The sequence below is a fragment of the Erpetoichthys calabaricus genome, chromosome 7 (genome assembly GCF_900747795.2).
Source record: "Erpetoichthys calabaricus chromosome 7, fErpCal1.3, whole genome shotgun sequence".
NCBI classification, from domain to species: domain Eukaryota; kingdom Metazoa; phylum Chordata; class Cladistia; order Polypteriformes; family Polypteridae; genus Erpetoichthys; species Erpetoichthys calabaricus.
The window spans coordinates 85,625,795-85,639,203 of record NC_041400.2 but is presented as its reverse complement, the minus strand read 5'-3'; the positions used below and the strand labels follow the sequence as shown (position 1 = coordinate 85,639,203).

General features: G+C 39.0%; 1 protein-coding gene across 1 annotated transcript in view; it reads left to right on the top strand.

Moving 5' to 3' along the window:
• Window positions 1-13,409, top strand: part of mtap (methylthioadenosine phosphorylase) — a 191,737-nt gene that overhangs the window by 48,807 nt on the left and 129,521 nt on the right. Inside the window, exon 3 of the mRNA XM_028805159.2 lies at window positions 6,969-7,027. Coding sequence (XP_028660992.2) covers window positions 6,969-7,027 — 59 coding nt within the window. The remainder of the gene's footprint in view (window positions 1-6,968; window positions 7,028-13,409) is intronic.

Here is a 13,409-nt window from a genome sequence, read left to right as displayed (position 1 = left end):
TCACAGTTTAGAGCCCTGAATACCTGTACATATCACCAGCTCTGTTAGACAGCTCATTATTGGCTGTCAGTAAAATGGAGAAGCATGCAGTTCTTTGGATATATGACACTTATTCTGGAAAGTTATCATGCTGTCACATAATCTGACATGCCAGCGATTTACCAGTCCTGTAAATTGACATTCTCTGGTGATGAAATAAGCACCTGCAGTAGTCCAGGATTAGAGAAGTTGTGTAACATGGTAATGGCCTTGACTTCAAAAATTCTGAACTTGTCCTTCAAGGATATTTCTGCACAATCATGTTGTATATTAACCAGCAAACCCGCGATTCTCAAAAGAATCGCAAATCCAAGAATGGCAATCACTTTCTGTTCCCTCCGATCTTTGGAGGGAAGAAAAATCATGGAGGGTGGGTGCGTCCTGGGAAAGTTTTCATTTAATTCAATATATTTATACTAAAGCTGTTTCTTTTTGGAGCCATGACTCATCTGGTTGTAGTGTTTCAGAAGTGCGTTTTAGGCGCCTTCGTTCATTGTTTTTATCCATGCCGTCTCATTTTTGTTTTTGTATGGCTGTGCCATTAGCTAGAAGTCGTTTGCTGACAGCGGTGAATTCTCGTGCTGAAGTGGACATGGTGGCGGATCCGGGCTTGGAGGTCTACATTACTAAACAAAGGTTGTATATGCGGTGGTGTTCGTGTTCGGGCGGCGGTTGTACTGTGCACGGCTAGCTTGTGGCCTCTCGCATTTGTGCATATATACAACCTGGTGTGCACGCTTTACCTCAAGTTTAGTTTACAGGTTGTGTTGTTTTTGGGCGCCCATACTGACTCTGGGAAGCTGCTGGATTTGACTCTGGGGTGCTGAGGTGCAGTGCGCATGCACATGTGCTTTTGGTGCTTCTGGCCTCTGGCATCCGTGCATATATACAACCTTCGTTTAGTAATATAGATTTGCTACATTTAAATAGGTTTTTAAAGTAGTTGGTGTTTTTTAAATGGAAGGAGCAAGAGTCAAAACATATACATAAAAGCCTTAAAACTTAACTGAATATGTCCACTTTGAAGTAGTAAAGTTTTTAATCTAAGACAATGTGCATTTCACATTTGTGAGGTATGCTGGTGACAACAAAAGTAAATTGAAAGTAATTTTATCAGATTCTTGGTTCAGTTTTCTTGAGGGAAGGATAAGTTTCCCGTTTGCTTGTCTGCTTACATTGTTTACAATAGTAAGCTGCAGGTGGTAATGCTCATTCTTATACCTAAATGCTTACATAATTTATGTCCCCTTCCATTTGTTTCCAGAGAAGTAATACTCTATTAGTTAACCAGTAGGAAAAGATTCTGCTGTGAGATGCTTTCATGCGTGCTCTGCCCACCATTTGACTCCCTTTTAATTTGTAGTTAAAGTTGCACAGAACATCTTTTAAGCTAGACAAACTTTTCAATGGGAAATTTTGAAATTTTTAAACTTTTTGTACAGCTTGATCAATTCGAGATATCTAAACAAAAATCAAACTATTTTGACAAATTTCTTTTGAAGAATAAGTGTGTTGCATCTCAGCAAAATTGGTTCACGGGATGCAAAGTTGTTTCATCCAGACAGATGGACAGACATAGGCTTTGGCAATATGTGCTTCCCATATTATATGGGAATGCAACGAAGAATAATTTTAAACCTCTAAATGCCATGTATATTTAAGCAGTGTTTAACTGTCTATCAGTTAATTCAATCACTGTGTAAAAAAATAAAAAATAAAAAAAATATGTGTGTGTATGTATGTATGTAAATATATATATTTAAATTAACCTCTATTTCTGGTAAGTACATCACAGAAAAAGGTTATTTACAAAAAAAACACAGCTCATTAGTAATTAAGAGAGGCATTTTCTTTTATGTCATGTATTATGGATAAATATTTTTCTGTATGTTATTTAGTTTGATTTATTTTAGGATTTGTATGATCATTTGATGTTTTTTTTGGAAGAAATAAGTGGATAGGACTGGCGAACTTTGTTGGGCTGAATGGCCTGTTCTCGTCTAGATTGTTCTAATCACTAAACAATACGCCTACAAAATTTTATTAATACAAATAAACGGGGAGCACAAGTAGTCTTCAGTTTAATTATAAGAACACCAAGGTTAACACTTCAGTACCGAACATAGGACTACTACACATCTGGATATGCTGGACCTAATGTTTCTGCCATCTCCAAGTTTGTTTTTTTTCTAGCTTAATGTTAGCTTGCTTTACTTGCATTGATTAAAAGCATCTTTTTTTGCCTCGTACTAAGTGGTGACGACAACAGCTTCCAAAAATTAGGCTTCATTCTTCAAATCTGCACCAAACCTTTATCTGCTTAATTGTTATTGTAATGAGGGAATTTCCCACATCTGTTCATGGAACAGCTTGTCCAATTACTTTTGGTCATGTTATAAGGAGGGGATGACATATAGTAAGTACTGTAATCCCTAAACCATTCATCCAAAGTTAAATCTGATAGTCTGATTTTTTTGACAGTGATTTATGATTAACATTTAAGCTCTGATTATGTATATCTTTATTTTTGCTAAAAGTGCAGAGTCAAGAGTTCATTAACCAGACATTTTTCAAAGCATCAAAGGGATGTTTTAAGGTTTGAGTTAACACCAGTCAAGGACAAAAGATATGAATGAAATGACCTCCGTACCCTTCATCCAGATGTTACATGTTGCATGATTTCGGTTGATCTTGCCTAGCAATCACCATGGTACAGTCACCATCGACAAAAACCTCTCAAAATGGTAGGTGCCACAAAAAGAGTAAATAGCATCACGGGAGATTGTTACTTCAAATCTTTAAAAATGTATCAAGCACAAAAATAAGATCACAAGATTCCTTTAGTAAATAAACAGTCCAAAGTAAATGCCTGATTATGACATTTGTTTACATGGACAACCACAAATCGTACTTCATGAATGGAGACAAGTCATTAATTCTCTGAAGTGAGTGAAGGGTCTGTGGTAATGTGTTGGTTTTAGATCTGTGCAACTGCATGACCCAAGAGGAAATTAAATGTTCATATTTGCATGTGAAGGCACAATTAGTCGATGCGGTTTCCTCTTTATTCCGTGAGTCATCAGGCAGAGCTCACCTGCACCCACGGAGAATAAAAGGTGCCCGAGTACAAAATACAAGGTAAAAGGGCAAAAAAGTACAGAACAGGAGCTGAATAAGATATGGTAGAGCTCAAAATCCCAATGTAGGCAAGCGCTGGTGGTGAGAAGCATATTGGGCTATAGATCACTAGAGAGCCAAAGCAGGCAAGCATGGGAGTGCTGGATCGCCAGCTAAGATGAATGTCTGTTACCACGAGGATGAATAGGTAGTCAGGATCCCCAGCCAGCTTTAAATCAGTACAGTGTCAAAGTAGGCAAGCAGGTTGGTGATGATTCACAGATTGAGGCAAACATCCGTGGCCACAGGGATGCAAGAGAGTAGGTGTCTTAAAAGAACATACACAGAACTTTATACATAGAACTGTATGTATAAAGACCAGATTATGATTTTGTTTTTTTTTTTGTTTTTTTCTCCACACCTTGGAGTTATTGATTGAGTTTATCTTCCATGAAGCACTTGTTTTTAATGTAAGCTATTTATTAAAAACAATCTGCACTTAACATTTTACTTTGGACAGTACTTGATTGAATAAATCTGCACTATGGGGAGAGGGAGAGTTTGGGATCATGCACTAATAGCACATTGCTGCCACCATTAAGCCCTACTATAACTACTTGCTGTTTGAGTCCTTATTGTACTAGTTCATCTTGGTTTCATTACTGTCAATGTCCCAGGTTCAAGGATGTAATGCCAGTGGGCAACTAGAACATCAGAAGGTGCGATCTTTTTCGATATACTAGCACTGTGCTACCGATGTTTCGACTTGTACCAGTCCAAAATGAATGACGGTGATGTGCATCTCGGTGTGTTCCTGATAGTTAAACTATATAGGTTGTTCTGAACTGCTTTAACCCAGAGTCTGAGGTGGATGATTAAGAACCTTTAAAGTCATTTAATTCACAGGAGGTATCCTTCTCTTTTGCTGAAACCCACCAAGACCGCTTCTACAGCAGTAGGGCTACCTCCATACTAAAAGTGGGTATTTGCTGATTAAATCAATTAAACAAACTGGTACACGTCCAGATCATTTTAAATCAAATTCCTTTAACACTAGAATTCCTGAACCCTACGAAAATATTTGCAAAGCTGGGCCACCTTAAATGTCCTTGCACCTTGTCAGCAGTGTCTTTGGTGCCTGCTTCTTGTGCTGATTGTCACATTTGCAAAACAAGCTGCCTGAGGCAGCTGAAGTCAAGTCAGACGCAAAATTCTCAGAGCTGGGAGTAAAGTGTCTGGAATTGTATAGGGTAAATAATATATCTTTATTTGGAACACAATGATCTGTGTAATTATAGGATGGCAGGAAATGCATGGCAAGAAATGTTGAACACAACTAAAACTTTTTTCATGTTGTAATAATTGATAAAATGCTGACGTGAAGTGTGTAATGTGAAGACTGAAGTTCAAATATTAAACACTTTCACAAAAGGTATAACGCATCAAGTGCATTTTTCTTCAAGAATATAACTGAAGAAAAAGAAATTTGTTCAGTTTACATGTTACTGGCAATGTGTAAAAACTGAAGCCTATAACTATCAATCGATACGAAGTAGACATGTCTGGTTGGATGGTGCAGAGGTAAGTACTGTTGCCTCATAATGAAAAGGTGGTGGGTTCTTTCCCAGGTCCTCCTCACATTTACTGTTTCGAGTAGTGAGATGCTATTATAGTTACTGTTACAGAATATAATAAAGACATACATTTAATTTGAGTCTGCAACAGCTGGTGTAAATTTGTCGCCAACTTTTACAAGTACAGTGGAACCTCGAGATACGATCACCTCTGTATACGAGAAATTCAAAATACGAGGAAAGTATGAGCGAAAAATTCAGATCTAAATACGAGCATTGGCTCACGTAACGAGCCACGTGCCAGGCTGTGGGTATAGGTCGCGGCTTAGCGAGGGGGCGTGGTAGCTGTAGCGAGCCGCAGGGCGATCTGCGGTGTCTGCGTTTCTCACCTAAGTGCACAGGTGGGAAACTGCCCACATCCATGATTTGTCCTGTGGCTGATGGGCTGGGCAAGGTTGCCACCCGTCCTTTAAAATACGGAATCGTCCAGTATTTGAGAATGAAATTGCGCGTCCCGTTTTGAATCAATACGTATGCGTCCCTTATTTTTTTGTATTAAAAGTGGTAACCCTAGCAGCTGCCATGTCTTCCCCGCATATATAGAGAAGCGCGAGCCGGTTAAGGGGAAGAAGAAGTAAAAGAAAAGAGAGGAGAGGAGAGAGAACGGAGGTTGCAGGAGGAGGCAGGAATCCGCAGCAGTAGGAAGTCGGTGCGAGAGGCGAGCCAAACCGCTGAAGCAGGACGGTGTAGAGAAGGTCAGCTGCATTAAGTGTCTCGCCTGTTGCAGAGCCCGCATGGGAGAAGCAGGTGAGACGCTAACAGAGAAGAAGCACCGGGGATTGTCATCTGTTTTTTGAAGACTGCTTCCTGTTGACGTTTTAACCTCGTGTTAAAGGATTGTTATTCTTATGTACTTTAAACCTCCACTTCACAACTGTTTTAAGGATTATTTATTTAAAGATTTATTGAATGCTCTACTGCACTTTGGACACCTGTTTTGATTCTTTTAATAATCAGTTATAGTATTTACCAGTGTTATTTATTAAAGGTAGACTACAGTATATATAATTTATCAGTGTTATTTGTTAGGAAAAATGATTTTTATGTTAATATATTTGGGATGTGGAACGGATTAACTGGATTTCCATTATTTTCAATGGGGACGTTTGTTCTAGATACAAGAAATTCGCTATACAAGCTCAGTGCTGGAACGAATTAAACTCGTATCTAGAGGTTCCACTGTACCATAAAGGGATAAAAGCAGACCCACAAACACAGCCGAATTATTTCTTGGTGCCTTGTTGAGCAAACAGACACTGCAGTGTATGAGTGGATGTTACTTTTCCTTACAAGAATAAAACTGAATAGAAAAATTGTTCAAATGACATGTTGATGTGAATGTTTGTGTGTGAGGTTAAAGTAACATCTTTTACAAGTACCATAAATTTACACAGGAGGTTACTCACATCATGTATCTTTTTGTTCTATGATAATAGCAGCTCAGTACTTAAAGCGTTAAATACAAAGAAGACATGGGATTTGAACCTATTACCTTGCCATTTCTAAATGGTAGCTTATCCACTGAGCCATCTACACAGATCTGTTGACATTGGTTGAAAATGAAAGGCGCAAACATACATGTATATGCGAATGTCTTTTATTTTTTACCGACTGATAGTTGGGCTACAGCAACATGTCAATTGAGCAGTGTTTTATATAATATATATATATTATATTTGGGCTTCACACATACTACACTTCATGTCAAAATTGTCGTCACTACTATAACATATGAAAACATTTTCTATTTCAGCTGTGTGTTCAGCATTTCTGGCCCTGCATTTCCTGTGTCATTCTATATTTATAAATTATATGTATTAATAGGCCAGCAACCAGAAGCTGGGAACACTTTAACAGTTTACAGCCAGAGATTATATCCAATATAAAATTACGTATGGTTCACCAATGCAGATTTACAATTCTGTTTGATTATTCTGTTGCAGCCTACCCTTACATTTCCTTTTTTAAGCCTTTCTGAACTCTGACAGTCTGTTCTCTTTGAACATTCATTAAAATCTTTCTCCTTAGTCGTAATGGTTATATTTTTGTTTGGTAGGATTTTTGAATCACTAGTGACGTAAGGTTTATTACTAGAATAACTGTGCACTCTCACTGGGTAAGGTTTGTTATATTCACATATTAAAAATAACTAACTTTTTTTTTTTTTAATCTTTAAAGCCTTCTGATGCTTTGATAACTGGGAAAATTAAAAATGTTGAATGCGTCTTACTGGCAAGGTAAGGTAAAGTCTTTAATTCATGTTTTTTTATTTGTTTAAATAGCAAAGTACAAAATTGAGTGTACACTTTAATTTGTAGGTATTGATAAATTTCTATTAATTTTCTAACACTGATACTTTGCAGAATTTTCTTGTCCTCTAGTTGAATTTTAGGTGATGTGCCACAATCATAAGTTTACATACCAGTCAACAAAGAAAACAAAATTGTGTATCAGAAGGTGCAAAATGCTCTCTTTGCAAGTAAAGCAATTTACAAAAAGCTAATTTGTATTTGACTCTGTGTTGTCCCATATATTTTTTATGTGTGTGTGTGTGTGTATATATGTGGAGTGAGCCAGCCCTTTTTATCCTGCCCCGGATGTACTCCAGATGCACAATGACGAACTTCCAGCAGCACTCCCCAGTGTGGCAGAAGTGCTACCCTTGCACCCGGAAGCAGTCCGGGCGTACACCATCCCTGGTCCAGCAGCACTTCCTGGTGCGGCGGAAGTGCTGTCCTCCAGGGCTCTAGGAGCATCCAGGCATCCAGGGAAGAGAAGTGCCACTCTCCCAGTCAGTCCCTCTTCCCGGCGTCCCGGTGGGGCAGAATCCCAGGTCATCTGCCACAACCCGTATACTGTACAGTACTGTACTGATATGTCACCCGCAGTGCTAGAATGTAAAATACAGATGTTACCGCTTTGTGTACTCTAATTCATGCAAGCGTGTTTTCATTGCCAGAAGCCTTAGAAGGTGCAGGGCGTTTCAACGGCTTCTTGGGGCTTTAACCCTTAAACTGCCACATAATTGGAGGTTGCTGCATCCCTGGACACCAAATACTTTTTTTGCTGCACTTTTTAAGTAAACATCACAATTCACAAAGAAAAAGTGAAATTTTAATGGAACACATTTTTTACACACTGCAAATGAACTGTAAAAACTACTGGAACAATATGTACAAAGTGCTACTGACGCCATTGATGAAATTCAGTAAATCACCGAGCCAACTGTGCTTGAACTGGCTGCACGCAAGCACACAGACGTAAATGCTGATGCCGGCAGGCTAGTCTAGTGCAGCGGCTCAATCCCAGAGACAGTGTGGCGGCAGGGGCTGGCAGTGGTCATGAGCTGGCTGCACAATGAATGTACGGCACTGACTGATCAGCTCCTGAGCACTGGTAAATTGCACTGGGAACCGACAATAGCCGGTTGCGGCGTACAATGAATGTATTTCGGCGAATATACTCTGCTCCTACATGCTGGCAAATAGCACTGGGAAATGACTATAGCCGGTTGCGGCGGTTTATAGATTAAGAAGAACAAAACGGAAAACATGAGAATACTCGGCTGGAGATGAGTCATAGGGCAGCAGTCAATCAGCAGCAAGGAGAAATGAATAACACTGTAGTGGTCCGGTGCTGCTAAGATTCATACAGTCAAGAAGATGGTTATTTATTTACATGGTGGAGATTCCAGGGACACACCCAGCCTTGACCTGACCTGCACACACTCTCACAGAGACAAAGCAAACCGGTAATCAAACGGTAAATAAAGAATGTAATGAAAACAACGATGCCACCCTGTTCCCCTTACGGCGATTATACATTAAATACAACAAAGCACCAACAAAACACACACAGTAAAGTCCATGAAAAACTGCAACGGATCAAATGTAATAATGAAGATGGATAGTCCAGAGATCCGCATGTTGAATGGGAATGTAAAGATAGTCCTACCAGTAGTTCCTGAAATAGTGAAGATGGAGGGACAGGTTCAGGAGCGCTCCTTTCTTCACAGAATAGCAATGAATCCACTTACACTCCTCATGTACACAGGCAGACAGTCCAAAACCCAAACCTGAAACGATCCATGACAAAATGAATAAGTACAGGTAACCCAACAGAAGGCAGGCAGAAAGACAGGAATTTGAAACACAAATTACAAAACAGGTACATTTTAATAAATGCTATTGTTGACTGACTGTAACCAAGTGCTCTGCCAATGAATGATGGAGTTTCACCTCTCTCTGACCTCTTTATTATTTGTACTTTATTTTCAATGGTGATGGTTATTCTCTTCTTTACTGTATCACCAGCAATTGCATCAGATTTGTGTTTCAGAGACATTCTTGAAGGGTGAAGCCAAAAGGTTAAGGTTCTTCTGCACAGCACTGTACATGCTATCACAGCAGGAAGGCACCCGTCAACACGTCTGATGTACTGACGAGACAACTTCCTGCTATGTATGTAACAGTACGAGCGGGCTTGCTATTGAGAATGAATGGGGGTGGCAAGGGGCAGTTCACCATTCGCCCACCACACAGTCCCCTTCACTACGGTTTGCTGCCTGCAGTGTCCACCCACTGAGAACGAACACGGTGCGGCCAAAGGCAGGTAGTGAGTCGCCCACCACCGCCCCCATTCAACAGGCAGCCATCCGAGGCACACTACAGTGTTACCCCCCACCGTCCCGTTCAGCCACAACCGGGTCATCACTTCCAGCATTACCAGCCGCCCACCGAGAACGAACGGGGCAGCCGTGTGTTGAAGACGAGCAGTGAAATGCCAACCCCCCCCCCCCCCCCCCCCCCCCCGCTCCATCCAGCCTGTGTCCAGTCCGGAGCAGTAGCTGCGGCGGCATAGTGGGCGGGCAGTAAACCGCCTCATCAAGCCTCCGTCCTCCACACAAGCGATAGCTGTGGCCCCGGTGACTATGGACCACAGGTCACCGCTTGCCACCAGGAGCCGCCAGAGGGACAATACATTGCACGAGCAGCAAAATCGCCCGCCTCCAGTCTCCGTCCAGCCACTGCTTGCAGCATCCCCATGCCGAAGATGACGGAGTGGCAGTTACTGAGGCGCATGCTTCACAACTGCAGCCCCGTTCGTAAGTCATAGGTCGGATGTCTGTAACCTGGGGACTACCTGTATAGATATAGAGATAGATATATACAGTAGATTGTGAGTGTGTTAGTTAGTGCTGGGCGGTATGACCAAAGTTCTATATCGTGGTATTTTTTAACTTATACCGGTTTCACGATATTCAACAGTATTTATTTATTTTTTTTCCCATGCATGAGTGGATGTTAACCACATTTTCCACTGCAATTACTGCAGTAGACTGGTTAAGAATAACCTATTCCGCTGTCATGAGCATTGTACAAAAAATCATTTTAATGTGCACACAAGTATTAATGCAGGTTTACATGGCCCCATAAAGTGATAGTTTTCAAGGGGGTGGCACTAATAAAGAGAAGGAATCGCATTGCATTACAGTTGCAGTCAAAATCTAGAAACCTTTTTATTGAACAAATTTTGCAAACAACTTAAACTAAAATTTTGACAACATATTTTCAACCATTCATAGACTTAGTAAAATATCCAGAGGTGCTTGTCAAAAGTTGTATTGCACTGAACATGTCTTAGAAAAGGAATAAATAGTAAATATTTTTTGTAAACCAACTATACTTTCTGTTAATGTTAACAATCTCTGTCCACTGACACGTTAGTGACTTTTTAAACCACTTTACCATCATTAAACTGCATAATAGTTAAACTAATAAATAACAATAAAATAAATAGTGCAACTTCCAGTAATAATACTATTCAAGCCCAGGCGCATTACACAGTATTCACTAAATTAAAAATAAAACAAAACAAGTACAACTTTGTTCAGTTGATAAAGATGTCTCACTATCATTAAGGCAAATTGCATTAATATGTACCTTGCTTCAAGCTAAGCTATATACATAAATAATAAAACTGCACCTTGCACTTACAATGCTATTCGTGGTATAGCCCTACGGAAGCGTATTAGGGCCACAGTGAAGGGGGGAAAAAAAACTGTTGACTTTATTCTCGACATTTCCACTTTAATCTCGATGCTTAAGAAAAGGAAAAAAAAAACTCAGACAGGTCTAGAAACAATGCATAAAAAAACAATAGTGTAAAAATTGCATAGTAATTGTAACTCAAAGTTTTTAAATGCAAAAGTAAAATGAGTAACGCATTAGAAACAGCTTACCTTAATGCTAGTAGTATAAAAATAAAATAAGTGAGATGGAGTTGTATGTAGCAGAGCATAATTAAGATTTGATAGCAATAACAGAAACTTGGATAATTAATGTAGATGGATGGGGGGTTGGGGGTGTGTTGACTATATGCTAGAAGAGGAGGAAGTTGGGAGCATGCACTAATAGATAGATAGATAGATAGATACTTTATTAATCCCAATGGGAAATTCACATTCTCCAGCAGCAGCATACTGATACAATAAATAATATTAAATTAAAGATTGATAATAATGCAGGTGAAAAACAGACAATAACTTTGTATAATGTTAAATGTTAACATTTACCCCCTGGGTGGAATTGAAGAGTTGCATAGTTTGGGGGAGGAACGATCTCCTCAATCTGTCAGTGGAGCAGGATAGTGACAGCAGTCTGTCGCTGAAGCTGCTCTTCTGTCTGGCCCTTTTTGCACCATCCGATTGCTCCATTGTAGTGCCTCACTGTCGTGCTCATCGGTAACATTACCGACTGTGACGGGTTTAAGGGCTCCCGGAAGCGAGATGGGAGCATGCAGCAAACCCACATCGTCAGACTTTACCTCAAAACTGTAATCTCCTCTCCACTCAGTTCCTCCTCACTTCCTTCATGCCAGAACTCGACTCATGCAAGGTTAGTTTTTGTATTACGGATTTTTCAAACGTTCATTTTTCGGTTCGTAGCGTGAATTGTTGTAAGGTTACTTTTCTTGGTTGTTTATTAAATTACGGATTTTTCAAATGTTCATTTTTTTCCCCTGTGCTTAAGTGTTTACAGCGAATGGTTCATAAGACTATAGCATGAATTCTTGCAATGTTACTTTTCTCTGTTCAAGGTGTTCTCAGTGTTTCAATGTTTTTACATTTAGTTTACTATTACGCTGTGCATATGCTGTGGTATAATTAACTATTTTTGTGCTTAATCTTTTTTAAAAATATATATATATATATATATATATATATTAGTTTGTACAGTCTGGAATGGATTAATTGTATTTACATACAATCCTATGGGAGGAAATTAATTTGGGTTACGACCAGAGTTTTGAAACGAATTACGGTCGTGACCCGAGGTTCCACTGTATAGAGGGATACACAGGTTTATATATAAAGTTTAGACAGAACAGAAAAGGAGATAAGGTTGATGTTTATATCAAACAGAATTTAAATGCAGGTACTTTTCAATTGGATGATGAATCTTATCTTAGTGAGGAAATGTGGCTTTGTCTGGAAAACATTCGGAAAAGAGGCCTTATTTTAGGAGTGTTAGACTGCCCAATGCAGACAGTAATTTTAATTTATTTTAATCTATTTAAAAAGGCAAGTTTACAGGGCGATATTATAATCATGGGTGACTTTAACTACCTTAATGTTATATGGGATAACGGCGCATAAGAGCAGAAGTTTAAATGTAATTAGTGACTTTTTTTTTTTTTTTAAACACAATATGTTAACACTAGAATCTCTGAAGACTGTGAAAATATTCGTAATGCTGGATCACCTTAATTTTACCTACCTCCTCATCACTGCTTCAATTGCGCATTGATAGCGCCTTTGTTTTGCAAATGTGTTAATCTGCTGCAGGCAAGCACCCTGCTATCCCATCCCCCCCACTGAGGCAGCTAGAGTCAGACAAAAAAAATTTGCAGCTGAAGTCTGTTTATCTGGGAGTGAGGTGTCTGGAATGGTGTAGGAAAATAATATATCGTTATTTAAAATACATACATTTCATGTGTGCTCTGTATCTGCAACGATCTGTGTAAATATAGGATGACCTGTTGAAAACCATAACTAAATCGAAATTCTTTTTCATAATAATTTTTAATAGTAAAATGTTGACGTGTAGTGTGCGAAGACTGAAGTCCAGATATCAAATGAACAGTTTCACAAAAGGTATAACAAAACAAGTGTACTTTTATTCAAAAGTAAAACCGAAGAAAAAGAAATTGTTCAATTTTAAACATTGTTGTCAATATGTGAAAACTGTAACCCTAATATCAATCGATCCGAAGTTAAGGTATTTGCATTCTAGTGTGTGTTAGCGTCTTTCACAGTGGAAATGCAACTGTCTCACTGATATCAGTTTATATATACTGTGTTATATACTGTGTTAATGTTATACTGCACAGTTTAGCTGGTGCAGGAATAAGAACTGCTGCTTCATAATCAAGATGATGCTGGTTCGATCCTGGGTCCTCCATGCATTTAGAGCAATGAGTGATGGGCTGGCTTTATTGTTACTATTATATAGTAAAAACATATTTGATTTGAGTTTCTAACATCAATGAAACAAGTGTGATTTTTATTCAAGAATAAACTGAATAAAACCCAAATAAAAAAAAAAAAATTGCACATAA